We start from the raw sequence: 23,352 nt of genomic DNA, 5'->3' as shown, positions 1-23,352 counted from the left end.
GACTTTTTTTTTCTTAAGTGCTGCTTATTTTGTACGGAGTGTGAGTTTTTATTTTAATGTTTTAAGGCTAAACATATTACAATTTTCCTTTTTCCCTTTTATTTTGTACAAAAAGTACCGATTTGTTATAATTCAGTAGGCTTATAACTACCTTTAGTGGTTTGATTCTTGATGTTATAATTCAGTAGGCTTATAACTACCTTTAGTGGTTTGATTCTTGATGTTATAATTCAGTAGGCTTATAACTACCTTTAGTGATTTGATTCTTGATTTAGAATACTAATAATGAAGTGTAAGAACAAAGATGATAATGGAGAGAAAGAAAGAAACACTTTGTAAGTGTGAGAAATGGTGCAAGTTTAATGCTTGCATTCATGGCTATTTATAGCAAAAATATCACAAGTTTAGGTAATACAATAATATTACTTTTGTGTATCAATAATTGACTATCCATTTATATATATATATTTATATATTATAACACTCCCCCTTGGATAACAATTTTGTTTGTTGAAGATCAACTGTAAGTTACTGCCTCGTTAAAAACCTTGCTAAAGAAAACCCAGTGGGAAAAACTTTAGCTAAGGGAAAAAGAGTGCAGCATGGAGTTGACTCCCCCTCAAGTAGACATCGCTTCGGTTGTTACATCTTTTGAACATGTCTCATGCCAATGTTATGAACGTGTGTTCTGAAAATAGCAGTTGGAAGTGCTTTCGTGAAAAGATCAGCAGAGTTTTTGCTGGATTGAACATATCTCATTTCAATCTCGTTGTCCTTAATGAGATTTTGAGTGTATGAGAAGAATCTAGGAGGTATGTGTTTGGTTCGGTCACTTTTGATATACCCTTCTTTCATCTGTGCTATGCAAGCTGCATTATCTTCATAGATAATTGTTGGACTTTTATCGCGTTCTAGTCCACAAGAATCAGTAATGATTTGTGTCATTGATCTCAACCAAAAACATTCCCGAGTAGCTTCATGTAATGCAATCACTTCGGCATGATTTGATGATGTAGCAACAAGTGTTTGTTTTTGAGAACGCCATGATATTGCAGTACCTCCATTTAGGAATACATATCCAGTTTGAGATTTAGCTTTATGTGGATCAGATAAATAACCTGCATCAGCATAACCAACCAAATCTTGTTTTGATTCGTTAGAATAAAATAATCCTAAATCAGTAGTTCCTCGAAGGTATCGAAATATGTGTTTGATCCCATTCCAGTGTCTTTTGGTAGGAGCAGAGCTGAACCTTGCCAACAAATTAACTGCAAAAGAAATGTCAGGTCTTGTACAATTTGTAAGATACATAAGAGCTCCAATTGCACTAAGATATGGTACTTCTGGTCCAAGAATATCTTCATGATCTTCACATGGACGAAATGGATCAGTTTCAACATTGAGTGATCTAACAACCATAGGAGTACTTAATGGTTTTGCCTTGTCCATATTGAAACGTTTCAAAATCTTTTCAGTATATGTTGTTTGATGTACAAGTAAACCATTAGGCATATGCTCAATTTGTAAACTAAGGCAATACTTGGTTTTTCCGAGATCTTTCATTTCAAATTCTTTCTTTAGAAGTTGAATGGCTTCATAGATCTCTTTATTTGTACCTATGATGTTAAGATCATCAACATAAACAGCTATGATCACATATCCGGATGTTGTTTTCTTAATGAAAACACAAGGGCAAGTAAGGTTATTTGTATACCCTTTGCTTATCAAGTAATCACTTAATCGGTTATACCACATACGTCCCGATTGTTTTAACCCATATAAAGATCTTTGTAATTTAATCGAATACATTTCTTTGGGTTTTGCATTTGATGCTTCTGGTACCTTAAATCCTTTAGGTATCTTCATATATATATCACTATCAAGTGATCCATATAGGTAAGCAGTCACAACATCCATGAGATGCATTTCTAAATTTTTAGAAACTGCCAGACTGATTAAGTACCTAAAAGTAATTGCATCCATAACAGGGGAATAAGTTTCTTCATAATCAATTCCCGGTCTTTGAGAAAAACCTTGAGCTACAAGTCTAGCTTTATACCTTGTAACTTCATTTTTCTCATTTCTTTTTCGGACAAAAATCCATCTGTATCCTACAGGTTTCACATCTTTAGGAGTGAGAATGATGGATCCGAAAACTTTTCTTTTATTGAGTGATTCTAATTCAGCTCGTATTGCTTCTTTCCATTGAGCCCAATCATGTCTATTTTGACATTCAACCATAGATGTTGGTTCTGGATCATCATCATTATTCATGATGTCATATGCAACATTAAATGAAAATTTCTCATCAAGATTTTTCATTTCATTTCGGTTCCATAATATTTTTGAATATGCATAATTGATTGCAATTTCTGTATTGACATCATCAATCTCCTCTGCAGTAGGAGTACTGATTTGTGGTTCTTCTTGAACACTTTCTTTTACTTCATTATCAGCTGATTTTCTTTTTCGAGGATTTTTATCCTTTGAACCAATTGGTCTTCCACGTTTCTGACGTGGCAAAGATTCATGAGTGACGTTATTGCCAGCTTTTGGAATTTCAATTCGAGCTGGAGTATTTACTGCTGGTATATATGATTTTGTCACCGTTTTTGTATCTGTAAATGCATCAGGCAATTGATTTGCAAGTTCTTGTATATGCATTATCTTTTGAACTTCTGTCTCGCATTCTTTTGTGCGAGGATCAAGATACTTTAATTGAGGTTCACACCATGAAACATCATTTTCTTTATTTTTCATTTCTCCCCCTAATCTAGGGAACAATGTTTCATTAAAATGACAATCAGCAAAACGTGCTGTAAAAACGTCACCTGTCATAGGTTCAATATACCTTAATATTGAAGATGTTTCATATCCAACATATATTCCCAACCTCCTTTGAGGACCCATTTTTGTACGTTGTGGTGTCGCAATTGGAACATACACTGCACAACCAAATGTTCTAAGATGGGAAATATTTGGCTCTTGACCAAAAGCAAGTTGTAAGGGGGAATATTTATGACTTGCACTTGGTCTGATGCGAATCAATGCAGCAGCATGTAAAATTGCATGACCCCATATAGATACAGGGAGTTTTGTTCTCATTATCAATGGTCTAGCGATTAACTGTAAACGTTTAATCAATGACTCGGCTAAACCATTTTGTGTATGCACATGAGCAACAGAATGTTCAACAACAATTCCTATAGACATGCAATAGTCATTAAATGCTTGAGATGTAAATTCACCAGCATTATCAAGTCTCACCCTTTTAATGGTGTAATCAGGAAAATGAGCTCTCAATTTAATATTTGGGCAAGAAATTTTGCAAATGCCACATTACGGCTTGATAACAGACAAACATGAGACCATCTGCTAGATGCGTCTATTAGAACCATGAAATATCTAAATGGTCCACATGGTGGATGAATTGGTCCACATATATCACCTTGAATTCTTTCAAGAAACATTGGTGATTCTTTCTCAACCTTAAGTGGTGAGGGTCTAGTTATCAATTTTCCAAGAGAGCAAGATGTACATGGAACCATTGTATCATGATGGATTTTTCTATCCTTTAGTGGATGTCCATGAGTACATTCAATAATCCTTTTCATCATTGTTGATCCTGGATGGCCTAATCTGTTATGCCATAAACTGAATACACCAGGATCAATATATTTTTCGTTAACTACCATATGTATTTCTGGTACATTTATATGTGTATAATGTAATCCAGAACTAAGTCTTGGCAGTTTTTCAACCACATGACTCTTGTCAGTGATACTTAAATATTTCTCATTTTCTGTTGTCACTGACAGATAATCATACCCGTTAAGGTATATGTCGGAGAAACTCAATAAATTTCTGCTTGACTTGGGAGAAAATAAGACATCATTTATTAAAAATTTTGTACCATTTGGTAGTATGAAATTTGCCTTTCCTATCCCTTTTATCAAGTTAGCAGGTCCTGATATTGTATGTATAGTTCCTTCCGTTGGTTTTAGATCAATAAAATATTTCTCGGATTTAAGTATAGTGTGTGTAGTTCCACTGTCTGCTATACAGAGATCTCCACCACTTGATTGATGTTGTATTCCAGCAAAATTCATATTGAACTTCATATATAAGAAATAAATAGTGAGTACATTAATATTACACAATATTTTAAACGCAAATAGATAGTACTGAAACATTTAGCAAACATAATGACAAAGACAGACGATATTAAATTGTTTATTTTTCGAAAGACACACAACTTAAACATTCAAGAAATCTTCATATAAATCAGATGGTTTCTCAGTGACTGTTGGATCGACGTTATCCACAAAGTTTACTTCCTTTTCTTTATCTTTCAGCGAATCCTGATACATCTTAACAAGATGTTTAGATGTTCAGCAAGTATTAGCCCAGTGGCCCATTCTACCACATCTGTAGCAAGATTCTTCAGAATTTTTAGAAGAATTTTCTTCAACATCTTGTTTAGTGGGCTTGTTTTGTGGTTGATATTTATATTTTCGTGGATTATTATTTCTTTGACCACCACGGCAACGACCACGACCACGTCCTCGCCCATTACCATTACCATAAGGATGGTTTCTACCATAGTTATGGCTTTTGGCATGATGATGGTGATGGTTATTATAACCACGACCTTGCCCGCGTCCTTGTCCCTGTTTATAATTATTTGCAGTATTTGCTTCAGGGATTGCAAGTGTACCAGTAGGACGGGATTGCTGATTTTTCATTAATAGCTCATCATTTTGCTCTGCAACTAAGAGATATGAATTAAGTTCAGGATATGTTTTGAACTTTAGCATTCTCAAATTTCTTTGCACTGTGATGTTTGCAGCATTCATTGTGGAGAAAGTTTTCTCCATCATGTCTGCATCATTTATTTCATGTCCACAGAATTTAAGTTGTGAACATGTATTATACAGAGCTGAGCTATATTCATTTACTTTCTTAAAGTCTTGGAACCTTAATGTTCTCCATTGTTCCATAGCAGCTGGAAGTAAAATTTCTCTTTGATTATTGAATCTGCTTTTGAGACCTTCCCATAAAACATGGGGATCTTCTACAGTCACATAATTATTTTGTAAGCATTCATCAATATGTTGATGAATAAAGCAACATGCCGTTGCTTGTTCTTTTTCAGAACAAGTGTTGTTTTCATTTATGGCTTCAAGAATACCCATTGATTTAAGATGCATTTTTACTTTTATAACCCATGGCATGTAGTTGTTTCCAGTTGATTCTAAAGGAGTAAATTTAAGCTTTTCCAGATTCGACATTTTCTATTAAAACAAACAACATGATAAATTATAGTCACTTTATATTCATAAGTATATAAAAATTAAACATAAATTTAATATAACATAAATGATAAGTAGGTGACAGTGTCGACCATATGTAAGCAATCATTAATAAATGTTATATAACATAAATATAAATATTAGTAAACATAAATGATAATTAGGCGACAGTGTCGGCCATATAAATGTTAGATAATAGAAATATAAATGTTAGTAACATAAATGATAATTAGGCGACAGTGTCGGCCATATAAATGTTAGATAATTGAAATATAAATGTTAGTAACATAAATGATAATTAGGCGACAGTGTCGGCCATATAAATGTTAGATAATTGAAATATAAATGTTAGTAACATAAATGATAATTAGACGACAGTGTCGACCATATATTATTCAGGTGGTATAACCGACCATATATCATTTAGGTGGCAGAGCCAACCATAATTAGTATTAAGATTATCGTGCTGATAACGTGTTATAGTTCAGTAGGCTTATAACTACCTTTAGTGGTTTGATTCTTGATGTTATAATTCAGTAGGCTTATAACTACCTTTAGTGGTTTGATTCTTGATGTTATAATTCAGTAGGCTTATAACTACCTTTAGTGATTTGATTCTTGATTTAGAATACTAATAATGAAGTGTAAGAACAAAGATGATAATGGAGAGAAAGAAAGAAACACTTTGTAAGTGTGAGAAATGGTGCAAGTTTAATGCTTGCATTCATGGCTATTTATAGCAAAAATATCACAAGTTTAGGTAATACAATAATATTACTTTTGTGTATCAATAATTGACTATCCATTTATATATATATATTTATATATTATAACACGATTATTTTTCCCCAAAGAAAGTCAAGATTGTATGGAAATTTTAGTTTTTGAGGGAATAAAATAAAACTAGTGAAATGACCGTGGAACCACGGGTTTGTTTAAACGATACAGTTTAATGATATGTTTTAGGTATTAAATTAACGTAAATGCTAAAGTTATTTAGTTTAATGACCCGTGGAACCACAGAGTCTGACTAAGAAATTCGTCACCTGAACATTTCATCAAACACCTAAAGTGCATATTAAACAATCCACATCCAATCATAAGAGATAATATTGGTTGTCATTTTATTTTAAAAGTGTAAATTAAAATATAAATTTAGAATTAGTTTCATTGTGCCTAGCTTTTATACCTTCTTATACTCAATTCAAATAATTAATTAAAATTATTCAAAATTATTTGATTTTAATAATTAAAATAATTATTAATAAGATTTAATAATAATAATTAATTAATAAGATTTAATTTTAATTCAAAATTACTTAGATTAATGAAATCACCCACTATATTTAAATTTTTTATTTTTTTTTGATTTTTTTTTTTAAAAAAATTAACCTAATAATAAAATCATCATTGTAGAATTTTAATATTAACTATATATAGATATAGATATAGATAGATATATAGATAGACAGATAAATGCAATGAAAATCAATCTCATTTTCATTTTTCATTTTTCGGTTTTTAGCTTAATAAAATAAAAATAAAAAAAAAATTAAAAATGCCTCTTTTGTTTCCAGTCAAAACATCTTAAACCCTAAACCCTCATAAACCTTCACCAACCCCATGGCTTCCGTCGCAATAACCAGAAAAAACCACCTCTTCTCTTCTATTTACCACCGATTCCGATGCCGTACTTTACGATCCTGCCGTACAACCACCATCAACCGCCGCGCTTTCTCAACCTCAACCTCAACTTCCACTTCACCGGCCGATACCGAATCATCTGTATCCAGAACCAAAATCTTCGAAACATTCACAGAAGAATTCGAAATAGGATCAGGCGTATTCACTTTAGAAACCGGAAAGATCGCTCGGTTCGCTAATGGCGCCGTTGTATTAGGCATGGGTGATACTAAGGTCCTTTCAACAGTGTGCTCAGCTAAAGGCGATGGTGTCCGTGATTTTTTACCTCTTACTGTACGTTCTATCCTGATAATGATAATTATATGTGTCCATGCTCTTCATATGTGATTGTGAATTTATAGCATCTTTTCAGCTTTTAATACATTTTTAAAAGTTGCAAGTGTTTTTGTACACAATTTTGAGGTGTATGATGTGAATTTAATGATTTTGTTAACTGTGTGTGTGAACACTGTTGTAAAAAACCCGACCGCGATTACTGATATTTAAGAGCAATCCGTTCTGATTTTTCAAAATCCGTTTAATTAATCGGTCAACGTCAATTGATGGGTCAAAATCGAATTTGATAATCAAAGTCAAAATTGGTCAACATTTTTAACATGAATTTAAAACTAGAACTTTAACTTTAGAGTTTTTGAACAAAATGAACAACTTTAGACAATTATGTTGAAGTTTATGTTTATGATTTTTTTCTATATTTACACATAATTTTTCAATTTTGTTATTTAAATGTATTAAGTACAATTCGATTAATCCCCGAATTGCTGATTACTCCTTCTAAAGTCTTGACCGATTAATCTTCGAATAGCGAATTTTGCAACCTTGTGTGTGAATATGATGCGTTCTTTCTGCTCTTATACAGGATCCTTACCCTTTTTATATTTATATATAGTTAGCCATTTATGTTGTATAGTAATACATAGACATATATAGCACATGAGTTTGTGATAAATGCATTTTCAGGTTGATTATCAAGAGAAACAGTTTGCACAAGGAGTGATTCCAGGAACATATATGAGACGAGAGGGTGCTCCGAAAGAAAGAGAATTATTAGTTGGACGTCTTATCGATAGGCCTATACGCCCACTTTTTCCGGCCGGGTTTTACCATGAGGTTCAGGTATGTGTGATATAAAAGCTTGTAAATGTGTTTATTTTATATGTTTTTTTTTTTTTTTCTTTCTATTTGATGCGTTTGGTTGTATTCTGTTGTTACTGTTGGTGGGATGATTTTGCAGGTAATGGCTAGTGTGCTTTCTTCAGACGGGAAACAAGATCCGGATATAATGGCGGCGAACGCCACTTCTGCTGCTCTTATGTTATCAGATATACCATGGGGTGGGCCCATTGGAATGATACGTATAGGGAGGATTGACGGTCATCTTGTTGTAAATCCAAATACAGATGAGGTATAAATCTAATCTGATTATAGGAGTTATACAGATAGCAACTTTTATATATGTTGGCTTAAAATGTCTGTACGTTAATTATACACAATTATATATATTTTTTTGAATCCATATATATTTTCATTTAATGCCGTTATCTAAATTTTTTTATTTTTAATTGTGGATGTGACGCAGCTTAACTTGAGTGATTTGAACCTTGTATATGCTTGCACAAGAGATAAGACATTAATGTTAGATGTTCAAGCACGTGAGATTTCTGAAAGAGACCTCGAAGCTGCATTTAGGTTTGCTCATCCTGAAGTAAGTAAACAACGTTTACCAATAGAATATTATAAATTGACAAGCTTTTGTTAAAATCTAAACGAGAAAGGTTTAATTTTTCAGGCAGTTAAGTTCATTGAGCCTCAATTGAGACTTGCTGAAAAGGCGGGGAAACAAAAGAAAGAGTATAAACTTTCACTGGTTTCAGAAAGAACAATGGACAAAATCCGTAACTTGGCTGAAGCACCTATCGAAGCTATATTTACCGACCCTTCCTATGGAAAGGTATGTGGACTGTCGTTTACTCATTGGTTTCATCATATTCATTGTTCAGATTTCATTTCTTTTTGTATTCAAGCCTCGCTAATCCGGCGTTAGTTACACGATCCGAGTAATTATCTCTATTTAGTGTATATTGTCATGTTGTATGATAGCTTAAGTGTACTCAGTTACACATCTAATATTATCTCTATTTTATTGCATGTAGTTTGAACGTGGGGAAGCGTTAGAGAAAATTGGACAAGACGTAAAAGATGTACTAGAGGCAGAAGGTGATGAAGAAAGCTTAAGAGTTGTATCGAAGACAGTAGATACAGTCAGAAAGCAGGTATGTTGATTCCTAAATAATCGTATTACTTAAAGCTCCCTCATAAGCAGTCTTTTATCATTGGCTATGTTAATTTTTTGTTAAATATCTTTCTGATTCTTCTATACCGGAATTGTACTAGTTAAGGTTATTTGGTAGAAAAACATTAGATGTGGGAGTTTCGACCTGTTTACTTATGAACAGGTTGGGTTTTAGAAGTGGAAGTTTTGACCTGTCTTTTGTAATTTCAATTATCTAGAGAAATTTCGCTAAAAATGCTAGCTGGTTGACTGAGGTCTCTTACACTGATACTTCGAGTGATCTTTCTCAACCGTCACACAACCTGCTACCTATAAAATATGTCTACTTGTTGTACTTTTTTGAGGGGGAGGTGAGGGTCTTTATGTTGTTGGTATATCGTTTATCGTTTTACTTTCCTACGAATTCCTCTTGGCTGTGGCATATATTGTAATTGATCGATCATGTGTGTCTTATCATTTAGCAGAAGTTGATTCAACATTACAAGTAGAAGTGTATATCTTTTTTATTGTGTTAAAGAGTATGTTTATGTTTATATGATCAAATGGACTTGTCTTGATTGAAAAAGATAGATTATTTTGTTGATTGAGTAAAACGCTGCTCAACCCATTCGGACCCGACCTGTTTGACCCGTCTAAAAAACTAGACCAGTTTTGACATGTCGTAGTTGCCAGGTATAGTTGATATAGATTGATTGAATCTGATCCATCTACACACACTTTTATTTACATTGAGGATAAACGATATGTGGGTATTTGACAAGTGTATATAGCTTCCAACTATTAATTTTGATATTTAGAAATTTATATTGACGAATTAAAACCATGGCTTCATGGAGAAGGGTGAAGTTTCTCACGATTCTCTAGGTTTTTGTACTTCACTATTTTTGTGTCTAAAAGAGTACTTTATCAGGTTGTACGCAAAAGGATCATTACTGAAGGGTTTCGGCTTGACGGTAGGCGTTTGGATGAGGTTAGGCCCTTGAATTGTGAAGCTGGTATGTATTCTGGATTACATGGATCCGCTCTCTTTTCACGTGGAGATACCCAGGTTTGTATAACCGAAAAATGTCATAACATAATCCTCAAGTTTCATATGCTCATATACGTAAGGATTTTTTGGGCACAAAATATGATGGTTTTGGTCTAGGTTCTATGCACTGTTACGCTTGGGGCACCTGCGGACGCTCAACGATTGGATTCTATTGTCGGTCCTCCAACTAAGCGGTTTATGCTTCATTATAGTTTTCCACCTTACTGTATTAATGAAGTTGGGAAGCGCACTGGCTTGAACCGACGTGAAGTTGGACATGGTGAGCCGAGTGTTTTTCGTACACTTTAGTTACCAGTATTGGGTATTTTGGTACATATAAACCTACCAGAGTACTAGAATTGATATCTATTCTGGTTACCAGTCATTTGGATGGTTGTTATAATAATGGGTTGGGTAACTGTGCGCGTTATGGGTCGAGTTGGGTTGTTATGGTAGTATGGATGAAAAGATCTAGGTTGACTGGTATACAATTTTTTTTATCTTTTAAAAAAATTTGTGTCTAAATAATGTTTCCATTTTGATTACAGAATAATATTTTCAAGAACAATTTAATGATCTAGGAGGTCGGATGGGTCTATCTTTTTAATGCGTTTTTTGTCTGTTTTCTTAATGTCTTATTTGGCCCTTTTGACCCGATCTCCTTTTAGTTTATGTTAAAGAATCTACTTATTGGCCCTTTTGATATGAAAATTATCCAAGTCGTCTCATTCATTAGTACATGAAATTCCCACCGCTAGATATTAACACGAGAATATTTAAGAAATAATTTATTTTTTGCTTACCTTTGAGTAGTGGCCGAAATGAAGTGAAAATTCTCGAGTTCTTAAATTTTAATTTGGCGTTGATGGACTATTATGTATTTTCTTGTCTTATCACACTTCAAATTCTAAAACTGTTGAAAAGTTAGTGAGTTACATAAGATGGTGTTTGTTTCTAAAATTTCTGATTTTGTTACATAAAAGTTAGTGAGTTATATTTTTTGTTTCTTTTTTATAAACTTTTCGTAGGTACTCTTGCTGAGAAAGCACTTCTTTCTGTGTTGCCCCCTGAGCATAACTTCCCGTATGCTGTTCGTATTAATTCTGAAGTCATGGCATCTGATGGTTCAACATCAATGGCAACCGTTTGTGGAGGTATATACACCTGCTACGATAATAATATCATGTTTGTTTCTAAAATTTCTGATTTTTGTCACTGTTATTTTCTGTTTCATGTTATGGTCATTGATGGGATTTGGTGTTTTTTTATATAGGTAGTATGGCTTTAATGGATGCTGGTATCCCTTTACGAGACCATGTTGCAGGTCTGTCAGTTGGTCTTGTTACCGAGGTTGATCCATCAACTGGGGATGTCAGTGAGTACCGTATATTAACTGATATTTTGGTGAGCAGTTTTTGATGGTGTATATTATTTTACTATTGATTCTTTGACCTGTTAATAACAATATATGTTTGTGTTTAGGGTCTCGAAGATCATCTTGGAGACATGGATTTTAAAATAGCAGGAACAAGAAATGGAATAACTGCAATTCAGTTAGACATAAAACCTGCTGGAATCCCTCTTGATATTGTATGCGAATCACTGGGACCCGCATATAAAGGTCGACTCCAAATACTTGAACATATGGAGCAAGAAATAAGTGCTGCACGTACTCGAGATGGGGAAAATTCACTTCAATTAAGTAGGATCCTCATACTCTTTCTTGATTATATTAGTAGGAAGCTGGCGAAATGGGTGGGTTGGACAGGTCTAATAAACAGTTCAAAATGGTTATGCTAGAAAAGGGTCTGTTGCGGTTGATCTATAAATAGCTTTTGTTGACGTTTATTAGAAATTTTGATGCGTCATTTTTAATTAATAAAGAATATTGATGTAACAACAACAACAACAACAATACCCAATTCCACTAAAGTGGAGTATGGGGGAGGTTAGATGTAGACAGTCTTTCCTCTACCCTAGAGTAAAAGGGAAGTCATTCCTCCCCCCACGGATACCTATCGGTCCGCGGGTAGAGGAAGTCGTCCCTCCCTATACTATAGGGCAGAGAGGCTCCTTCCCAAGGACCTCCGGCCAGAAGAACCATGAAATCCGTTAAGTGAAGTAACTAAAAAGCAAGTAAAGTAGATAAAAAAGAAACCTTAGCATGAAAAATGTAAAGATAAATATGGCATGTAACAAAGTAAAGTAAAAGAACATATAAGTGAAAAATGTAAGTGTCAAATATGCAAGTATAATAAGTCGTGTAAGTATAATATGTGTATGTAAGCATGTAGGTATAAAGCATGTAGTTATAATATGCAGTATAAAACATATAAGTAAACTATGTAAGCATAAAGACATGTAGCATGTAAATACGTGTAATTTAATGCGATATAATGTAATGCAACATGTAACGGTATAGTGCAATAACACATGTAAATAAGTATAATGTAATGCACACAACAAATTGCGAAAATGCTACAATAAGTATAAGTATAGTATGCAAAAAAAAAAAAAAAAAAAAATGGAAATACAAAGCATATATGAAGCACAAAAGCAAGTAGGCAAAAAGGCATACGATAAAAATATATAAAACTAATTAGAAAATTAAAAATAGGGAAATAAAATAAAATAAATATACAACCTAGTCATCAATCCTAATTCTACTCCTCCACAAATTTCTATCAGAAGTCATGTCATCGGTCAATAAAAGCTCCTTCATGTCAAGCTTCAGTCTATCCTCCAACCTACGTGTAGGTCTACCTCTTCTCCTTACGCCGCCAACCGTGAGGGCTTCCACTCTCCTGACCGGTGCTGTGGGTGGCCGCCTCCTTACATGGCCAAACCATCTAAGCCGTCCTTCTCTCATCTTGTTGACGATATTCCCAACTTTTAAGTTCTTTCTAAAAATTCCATGAGGTATCATGTCTAGCATGGTCTTACCACACGTCCACCTAAGCATCCTCATTTCTGCCACCTCCATCCTCTTCTCTTGGGCCTTCGTCATTGGCCAACACTCCGATCCGTACAACACGGCCGGTCTAATCGCTACCTTGAAGAATTTCCCCTTCAATTTAAGGGGTATCTTCTTGTCGCACAAAACCCCTTTCGCAGCTCTCCACTTCAACCATCCTACTCTTATACGGTGAGACACATCCTCATCTATCCTTCCCGATTTGTGTAGCATTGATCCTAAGTATCTAAAGGAATCCTGTGGATGTAAGACCTGATCCCCAATACGAATATCCACAGTATCATTGTGATCTTCGATCCTCCCGTAGTCGCATCTAAGATACTCCGATTTAAGTCTACTAATCCGCAGTCCATTTTGTTCCAGGGCATTCCTGCATTGCTCCAGCCTTCTGTTTAGCTCATCCTGGGATTCCGATACTACAACAATATCATCGGCAAAAATCAAGCACCAAGGGATACTCCCTTGTATCCTTTGAGACAGGTCGTCTAAGACTAAAGCGAAAAGAAAAGGGCTAAGAGCAGATCCTTGATGTAAACCTACTTCTACTGGGAAATACTCTGTGTATCCTACTGTCGTCCGAACGCGAGTTTTCGCCCCCTGGTACATGTCCATAATAGCTCTTATATACCTACTTGGGATACCTCTACTATTAAGGATCTTCCAAATCAACTCTCGTGGGACACTATCATAAGCTTTTTCCAAGTCTAAGAAAGCCATGTGTAGGTTCTTTTGTTTCTCTCTATACTTCTCCATAAGACTTCTAATAATGTGAATTGCCTCCATCGAGGAGCGTCCTGGCATGAACCCAAATTGATTCTCTGACACCTTTGTCTCGCGTCTAAGCCTATTCTCAATCACTCTCTCCCATAGTTTCATGGTATGGCTAAGTAACTTTATACCTCTATAGTTACTACACGTCTGCGCATCCCCTTTGTTCTTGTAAATGGGAATAACCTCGCTCAGTCTCCACTCCATTGGCATTTTTGCGCTTCTAAACGTCGTGTTGAAAAGGTTTGTCAACCACCTAACCCCATCAATGCCTAAGCACCGCCACGCCTCTATGGGGATTTGGTCCGGTCCTACTGCTTTGTTTCTCCCCATCTTGCGTAGGGCCACTCTAACTTCCCCATGGTTGATCCTCGTGCAGAAACAGTTTTTTTGGTATTGTGGGGCCATATCATAGCCATGTGGTTCTCCATTCCTAGTCCTTCCCCCATCGAAAAGGGATGAGAAATATTCTTCCCATCGTTTCCTAATTTTGTCTTCCTTCACTATGCTTTGACCTGCTTCATCCTTGATATATTTGATGTTAACCAGATCTCTTCGCCGACGTTCCCTAGCTTTGGCTATCCTGTAGATGTCGTTTGCCCCTTCTTTAGAGTCTAGTCTCTTATATAAGTCTTCATAAGCTTTATCTTTTGCACGTGTAACGGCGATCTTTGCTTCTCTCTTGGCTTCTTTATAGCTATTTTCTATGCTAGTTCTGTCTGCTAGTGTACCCCCTCTAAAGGAGGTGAGCTCCCGAAACCTCGCTTGTTTAAGCGCGACTTTAGTTTGGACCTCGTCGTTAAGCCACCATGATTCTCTACAACCATTTTGGGCTCTCGACGTCCCAACTGCCACTCCCAAGGATTCTTTTGCCACCCCTCTAATAGTGGACGCTAGGTTGTTCCACATCTGATCTGCATCAATAAAGGCTGCATTTTCCATTTCAGCACCCATTCTTTCAACAACATTAGCTCTAAAAGTCTCCGCCTTCTCTCCATTTAAGTTCTTCCAGAGGATTCTGGGTTGTTGTACCTCTCTCGCCCTCCTGTTTACCCGTCCCTGGGTACCTAACTCCATGACCAACAGTCTATGCTGGGATGAACAAGTCCAGGTTGGGAGGACCTTACAGAATATTGATGTAAGTCTTGCAATAAAATAATTCATCAAGGTCGTCGTGTGATAAAAAAACTGTTTTTTACTCAATTGTTAACCCTTGTAATCTCGTACTCTTTTTTCACTAGAAACAGTTATATGACCACAATGTTTGAGACAATACACTGCCGAATCAACCCTTGAATAAGTAAATGGGTGGAAATTTCCACCTCTAATTGGCATGTGAAATAATAATATTACATTTTGCAGCTACCTTAAAGTATAGCAACGATGATCTGCGCCGCTTGATTGGACCACTAGGGGCCTTGAAGTCGAAAATTGAGGAAGAGACAGGTCTGTGTTCCCTTCATAGTAATTGAGATATATATATATATATATATATATATATATATATATATATATATTCTAAATCTATATAATAAATATTTTTTTATCATATGTATAAGCTAAAGCTATAAGCTTCTGGGTGGGTTTAACATCTACTGATCTTTAATGTAATTATTCTTTGGTGTATGTATAATAATACTAGTTTCTTAGTAATCTTTATTTTCTTTTTTCTTAATTCTGGATTTACTATTTACTATGATTTTCTGTATCAACAATTCGTATGTATGTATCTTTCAGGTGCTCGAATGTCTGTTAGAGATGGAGAACTAATCATAATTGCTAAGAATAAAGCTGTCATGGAAAAAGTACAAGAAAAGGTACTTCACATTTTTCTTTTTTATTCTATCCTGTTGTCCCCTTAGAAAAAAAAATCATATCAGTTTGTGGTTTATTCTCATTTGATTTTTAACTTTAATTTAAACCATTCTTTTAATAATGGTGATTCACTCTTTTACAATTTTCAGGTTGATCTAATTATTGGGCGACCGATTGAAATTGGAGGTGTTTACAAAGGAATTGTAACTTCAATCAAAGAGTATGGCGCTTTTGTGGAGTTTAATGGTGGCCAACATGGGCTCTTACACGTTTCTGAATTGTCACATGAACCGGTCAGTAACATTTTATTTTCATCTCTTGTAAATTCGAGCGTTTTATTTGACCGTTTGACCTGATCCTTTTGTTTGGCTCATTACTATTAGAGGTCAAACATAACATGCAACTGTTCATTCATAATTAATTGGGTCAAATTTGCCACCTTTAATATAAATGTAATTATAACTTTTTACTTTCTCATGCAACATGTGTGTTTGTGAGATCAAACGTAACTTTTGTTTGGCTCATTATTGTTAGAGGTCAAACATAACATGCAACTTTTCATTCATAAGTAAATGGGTCAAATTTGCCACCTTTAATATAAATGTAATGATAACTTTTTACTTTCTAATGCAACACGTGTGTTTGTGAGATGTTGACTTTTTGACTATTCTTTTTCAGGTATCCAAAATTTCAGACGTGGTTTCAGTTGGGCAGAAACTATCTTTAATGTGCATCGAACAGGATCTCCGTGGCAACATAAAACTCTCCCTAAAAGCAACAATACCTAAAAAGGGCAAAAAAGTAAATACTGGTGAACCTTCTTCTTCGGACACGTCAAATCCAAACCTCGATAGTTGTACACCTGTCGAAAACTCGACAAATCAACAAGAAAAGCAATCGGTCGAAGATTCATCCGAAGACACAAATAAGAATACTAACTTAAACTCATCTTATACCTCAACATCACCAATTGTGATTCGTAGTGCTATAGAGTGTGATGAAGAGGAAAAATCAGCTAGTTTAGGAACAAGTTTAAAAAATAACAGTAAACCGAAACGGGCTACAAAATCAAAATCTTCTCAAAAGCCTGATATTTTAAGTATATTGGGTAACGGGCTTGATTCAGCTTCGAATGGCTCTGGCTTATCTAAAAAAGTATCAAAACCATTTTTACATACAGAAAAGAGAACGATTTATGATTCAAACTCTACCAGCTCAGACGAAGAAGATCGAAATAACCATATAACTCCAAGTGCACATGTCAAATCGAGTCTTGCACATCTCCTTCAAGATTCTAAATTTGAGGGTCCGATGGATGCGAAAAAGCTCAAACTTGGAATGAAAGTAACTGCAAAGATTCTTCAAGTACGTACACGAGGATTAGTATTAGACTTGGGAGGTGGAATCAATGCAATGTATCGGTTTGAGGTATATTTTTACACCTATCTAATGAGTATCTTATTTTTTTTTTCCTTCTTTGCATCATCATTATGTTACATTTGAAGTACTAGTTACTTTCTGCTAATTAAGCATGTTAACCTATTTTGTCCAAATCTTCTTTGCATGGAAGCGGCTTTCAATATATATATATATATATATATATATATATATATATATATATATATATATATATATATATATATATAGAGAGAGAGAGAGAGAGAGAGAGAGAGAGAGAGATTTAATCAAAGAGGGAATTTGGGGGGAAGTGGGGGAAGTAATTTTTTTCGTTTTTTGAAAAAACTTTGTTCACGAACATTATAGATTAGATGAAAATATGAACATTTTAAAAAGACACTTTGTGATGAATGTCATTATTTTGGCGGGAAAACGCTCGAAGAAAAAAATAAAACATTCAATGCATTGAATGTTTTGCTGCTGAGATTTTTTTAAGGGGTTAGAAATTATGGTTTAGAAATTAGGGGGTTATAAATTAGGGTTTAGCTATTAGGGTTTAGAAATTAGGGTTTTGGGTTTAGAAATTAGGGTTTAGATTGAATATTTTAACACGAACGGTAAACTAGTTTAGGGTTTTGGGTTGAGGGTTTACGGAGTAAACCCGAAAACCAAAACCCTAAACCCTAAACTCTAAATCGGGCTAAATTCGAAAAAAACACTTCACACAAGATGAAAACAAAACGATGCAAATAAACTCAGCAGCAAAACATTCAATGCATTGAATGTTTTTATTTTTTTCTTTGAGCGTTTTTCCGCCAAAATAATGACATTCATCACAAAGTGTTTTTTTTAAATGTTCATATTTTCATCTAATCTATAATGTTCGTGAACAAAGTTTTTTCAAAAAACGAAAAAATAAAAAAAAAATAATTTGCTTCCCCCTTCCCCCAAAAAAGTGCTTCCCTCTTGATTATGACCCTATATATATAGGGGCAGGATCAATGGGGAAGTAACCAATCGTGGGGAAGCGGGGGAAGCAAATTTTTTTTTTTTCGTTTTTTTTTGAATTTTTTTTTTCCCGGCATCAAGATCACACGAAAATATGAACATTTAGAAGAGACACTTCGTGATGAATGTTATTATTTAGGCGGGAAAACGATCGACAAAAATAACATTCAAGATAATATTGTTCGTGAAGAATATGAACGTTTTTTTTTCTTCATGTTTTGTGAAGTAAAATTTAGCCCGATTTAGAGTTTAGGGTTTAGGGTTTACGGTTTAGGGTTTGGTGTTTTGGGTTTATTCCATAAACCCAAAACACCAAACCCTAAACCCTAAACTCTAAACCGTTCGTGTTAAAAACTCAATCTAAATCCTAAATCTAAACCCTAAACCCTAAATTTCTAAACCCTAATATCTAATATCTAAACCCTAATATCTAAACCCCAATAGCTAAAACATCAAAATACGCTCGAAAAACACGATAATTGTTATATATTACTTCTTCGAGCATTTTTCCGCCAAAATAAAAACATTTATCACAAAGTGTCTCTACTAAATGTTCATATTTTCATCTCATCTATAATGTTCGTGAACAAAGTTTTTTCAAAAAAAAAAAAAAAAAAAAATAGTTTTTGCTTCCCCCCGCTTCCCCCCGAATGGTTACTTCCCTCTTGATTCTACCACTATATATATATATATATATATATATATATATATATATATATATATATATATATATATATATATATATATATAGGGGCGAGATCCATGGATATGCTTAAAACGGGTACAAACGGGATAAGTAAAATTTCAATTTTTTTTAAAAAAAATTTATCTTTTTAGAGTCTCTTAATATGCAAATAGAAGAAAACGTAAAACTTACAAAATAATAAATATATAACAAAATCGTTAATAAATCGGTGATGAATGAATTCATCAAACGAGTGATGAATGATTAATTTTATCATTCATTCATCACTCGTTTTGATGAATGATAAAATTAATCATTCACACCGATTTTGAACGATTTCGAATGTTTTTAGCTTATAAAAATATAGATTAGGAGACAACATTTTGATGCAAATTCATGAATCTAAAAAAATAAATTTTAAAAAAAGCAAAAAATAAAAAATGTGATTTTGCTTATCCCTGGATATGTTCCCTATATATATATATATATATATATATATATATATATATATATATATATATATATATATATATATATATTTTTTTTTTTTTTTTGAAAAGCAAGATAATTTTATTGATAAGGAAATGATACAACGAGGATTACAACATGAGTAACACTAATTTGAGCGAAACTCGAGGACCTATACTAGATATAAAGTAAGAGACTAACAAGATGTAGAATACCCTGATTTCGGAGCAGTATTAACAAACTTAACATCAATCACCATTACCCTCATCATCTACTAATACATAAAAAGGATTGTTTGTTTCAATTCTATCTTTGGAATATGTCTTATTATTACCTTCACCATCAATGCCCTTCCCTTTATCTCTTTTCCTTAAAACATTCTGATTTCGATTTTTCTGGGACTCCACATTCCAATTTGTTTCCTCCATAGCAATATTGTCTTTAATACCATGATTATTTTTCTGGGACTCCACATTCCAATTTGTTTCCTCCATAGCAATATTGTCTTTAATACCATGATTATTCTTAACTGCATTTTGCTTGATACCTTTTGCTTCTGTTGACTGCCATTGACTTTTATTATTATTATCAAAATTCAACTTATGAGATACCCTTCCTTTCTTACTAACAACTTTAGAGCCATCCTCAACACACTGGTTATTTAAATCAACTGTTTCACCATCATTGTTGTTTTTCAAAGCGTCTTTAAACACTTGTTCTGAAACTTCATCTTCTGTTTTAGGCCTAATTTTACAAGTATTAAAAGAGTGCCCAAACACTTTGCAATGAGTGCATAAAGGCGGTTTCCATTGATAAGTCACCTCAAGTTTACCCACTTTGGCTGGAAAAGAACCAATCACAGGATAGGAAAATTCGACAAAGCTAGGGAGGTCATCAGCTGCATTGACTTCAGTCAAAACTCTAGCAAAACCTAGTCTTCCACTTTTACTTAAACATCTCTCTGAAGTAACTTTGTCCATCAGCATAGGCCTACCAATACCACTAACTAGTTTACCTATACTTCTGCCACTCCATAGTTCAATGGGTATATTGTGAATGCAAATCCAAATTGGAACTTTTTCAGGTTCAATTTTTTCAAGCCAAACCCCAGGTTCCCACTGATTCACGAAAAAAGGAACATTATTAACTAACCATGGACCACTCTCAAGAACCTCCTTCATACCCTTTTCATTATTAAATTTGCATAAATAAAATCCTGCAGCTGTTTTGACGATTTCTTTAAGGTCATACCTTCGCCACATTCTCCTTAGATGGGCATTAACAACCCTATATTCCATAGAAGTTCCAATAAAATACCCATATAATTGAAGAGAAAAAGCACTACCGCCCTTCTTAACCTCCTCAGCGGAGAAAACTACTCTCTTTTGACCATTAGACATTAAAACTGGAGGAATGAACTCCATTTTTAATTCTTCTTCATCTTTGTTTTGTTTTAAGAAGTCAGCAAAAGTGATGTTTGGATTTACCCATGCTCTTGGGGTTTTAGTATTTGTATTGCCTTGCCCATCACTAGTCTCAACCCCTTCCATTGTTGTAGATTTAATCCCAGAAACAACATTATCTTTATCACCGCTATTATTATCCTGCGTATTCATTAAATTTACATTGTCACCCAATGTAAATTGGGAGAAATCATCAGGAACAACAATTGACTCTCTAATACCATCATTCTTAAATAACTTAACAGCATTCTCAGCAGCAGCCACTAGGTTTACATCAACCTCATTATAACTACCATCTTTTGAACTTTTAAAGAATACAACAGGACTAGCCGGTTTAGCAACAACAATAGTTTCACCAATAGATTTAGCAATAATATCATCGTTACTAGCAACAATATCATCAATAGAATGATCAGTTACAGCAGAATTCTTACCATACCCGCCTTTCTTCCTGTTACCCTTGCGTTTTTTAATTACTTCAGGGAGTATTTTTTCATTAGCAGGAATAGAAGAATCACCAACATAAGGAACAAATTGAGCACTCTTCTTTTCCTTTGACGGACCATCCCCAACTTCAATCAGCTGGTTCACTTTACCCTTCCTCTTTCTAGAACTATAGGTTTTCAGAATCTTCCCTTCTGAATCACGATTATCCTTTCCAGGATGATCAGTTGGCACATCTCCCTCGTTCTTATTTGGCTGATCAACTTCATCTACCATCAGATTGGAACGTACGACGTCTTCCATAATCGGAGATGAACGATCCCCATCAGAATCAGATGAAAACACTTCTCCATTTTCACATGAAAACACTGTTCCACGACTAACCGATCGGTTTCGCAAAACCCTAGTAGCAGTCTCCGTTAAATCTTGGTACTTTTTCTTCTTCTTGGACACCATGATACACAACAGATTGCAATAACAGAGAACAGGATCTATGAACTGTAACTCAAATTTGAAAGCAACAAATCAGACCAATACTCACCAGGGATTTGGTCGGAGATCCAAGACAGTCGAACTGGAAGAAAACGGCAGCGAACGGCGGTGAATCAGAGCCTCACGCGCCGGCGCGTGGAATTCCAGTAGCTGAAGAAGGCGGCGCGTGGGCCGACAGTCGTGTTCGGAACTGATTGAAAATTTCAGGTTTTGCAATTCGAGTGTGTCTGAATCGATTGGCGGGGGTGGTGAGATGCAAAAATCAAAAGAAAGAACTAAAAATTCGACTGTGAACAGTGGCAATATCGCCCTTTTAGGAGAGAGAAAAATACAGCTTCTATTTTCATCATATGCTCCCATTCCAAAACTTTCATATATATATATATATATATTACATGATAGTGAGTCCTAATACGCGTGAAACAAAGGTTCTCGATAGCGAAAGCATAGTGATTTGGGTATTTTTGTTAAGAATTACAGACTTTATAGTTGAATATAACTTGTGATGGCAAAATGAGTGGCTTGGGTGTTAAATGAATGAACTTCTATTACTGGTAAAAAAAGGGTAGGTTTTAGTATAAAAAGGTAGGTTTGATCCGCTAACACATATACCTTATAATCCAGTATATTTTTTGCTAAACCTAATTTAGGATGTTTGTAAAGCTCCATTATATTCTGCCACCCTGTGTGTTGCTTCTTTTTCTTTTCTAGCTATAATATTTAGTTTCACATGTTGGACATGTAACCTATGAAATATTGAAATATAACCATGTTTGACGTATGCTTATTATTATTATTAGATCAAGTATTTTGCATCAGGTTTCCACTGAGCAAGTACAGTTTTATTAAACTATATGTTACATGTTGCAGAGTGGTGGAAAACAGGACTTTGAAGTAGGCGATGAGGTACAAGCACAATGTATAAGCTTTAACAACAAGGGTGTACCTGTAATGTCTATTATACAGGATGATTAGTTGTATCATCTATCGATTTTGAGTGTCGCTATATAATTCCATGAGGTTGTTTCCATTCTTGAGGTTGCCTAAATACCTGTTATAGGGTTGAAACATTGGATTATACGACCTTTTGTTTTTGAGTTATTTTGCTATATTATCGGTTCAAGAAGAAGTACTATTTGTGTCGGTCGGGCTAATAAAAAAGCATGAACAACTCGGAGGCCTACTGATGCAAAAATATACAGGCAGATTGATCGGTAGTTCAGAAAACTTTATGATGGGTTGTGGATTAGTGTTCATAGTTATGCAGCTAGCTTTACATTCCTTTATTTATAAAAATATATGCTCTACTCTAAGTACTCACTTGACTTGTTATATGACCTTTTAGTACTTTGTAAGTTATCCGCTCATCGTCAATTATTCGTTATTTTTTGCCTTATTATTTTTGTTGATACATCTATATATCTAATCTGTTTTAACATCTTATTAATTTGACCACATAAGTACCTGCCTGCAAATATTGCACCAATTTGTTCCGCCT

At 34.5% G+C, this 23,352-nt stretch overlaps 1 protein-coding gene across 1 annotated transcript; it reads left to right on the top strand.

The window, feature by feature from the left end:
* Positions 1-6,919: 6,919 nt before the first annotated feature.
* LOC139847000 (polyribonucleotide nucleotidyltransferase 2, mitochondrial) lies at positions 6,920-23,250 on the top strand. Its single transcript, XM_071836596.1, has 16 exons — positions 6,920-7,289; positions 7,977-8,132; positions 8,251-8,421; positions 8,596-8,721; positions 8,806-8,967; positions 9,170-9,289; positions 10,220-10,357; positions 10,457-10,619; positions 11,368-11,493; positions 11,613-11,743; positions 11,822-12,041; positions 15,444-15,527; positions 15,819-15,898; positions 16,046-16,189; positions 16,575-17,324; positions 22,725-23,250. Exons 1-16 carry the CDS (start codon positions 6,936-6,938, stop codon positions 22,827-22,829), a joined length of 3,030 nt encoding a protein of 1,009 aa, XP_071692697.1. The 5' UTR covers positions 6,920-6,935; the 3' UTR covers positions 22,830-23,250.
* Positions 23,251-23,352: the final 102 nt, after the last annotated feature.

This window comes from Rutidosis leptorrhynchoides, chromosome 5 (genome assembly GCF_046630445.1).
Source record: "Rutidosis leptorrhynchoides isolate AG116_Rl617_1_P2 chromosome 5, CSIRO_AGI_Rlap_v1, whole genome shotgun sequence".
In the NCBI taxonomy this organism is placed as follows: Eukaryota; Viridiplantae; Streptophyta; class Magnoliopsida; order Asterales; family Asteraceae; genus Rutidosis; species Rutidosis leptorrhynchoides.
Note: the sequence above shows the minus strand (reverse complement) of the source record. Positions and strands in the feature narration are given on the sequence as shown.

Bases quoted from the DNA above. Each gene is read 5' to 3' on its own strand.
- LOC139847000 (XM_071836596.1), top strand. From the start codon at position 6,936: ATGGCTTCCGTCGCAATAACCAGAAAAAACCACCTCTTCTCTTCTATT. The intron at 8,722-8,805 runs GTAAGTAAACAA...TTAATTTTTCAG, and splicing joins TTAGGTTTGCTCATCCTGAA to GCAGTTAAGTTCATTGAGCC. The intron at 17,325-22,724 runs GTATATTTTTAC...TACATGTTGCAG, and splicing joins ATGCAATGTATCGGTTTGAG to AGTGGTGGAAAACAGGACTT.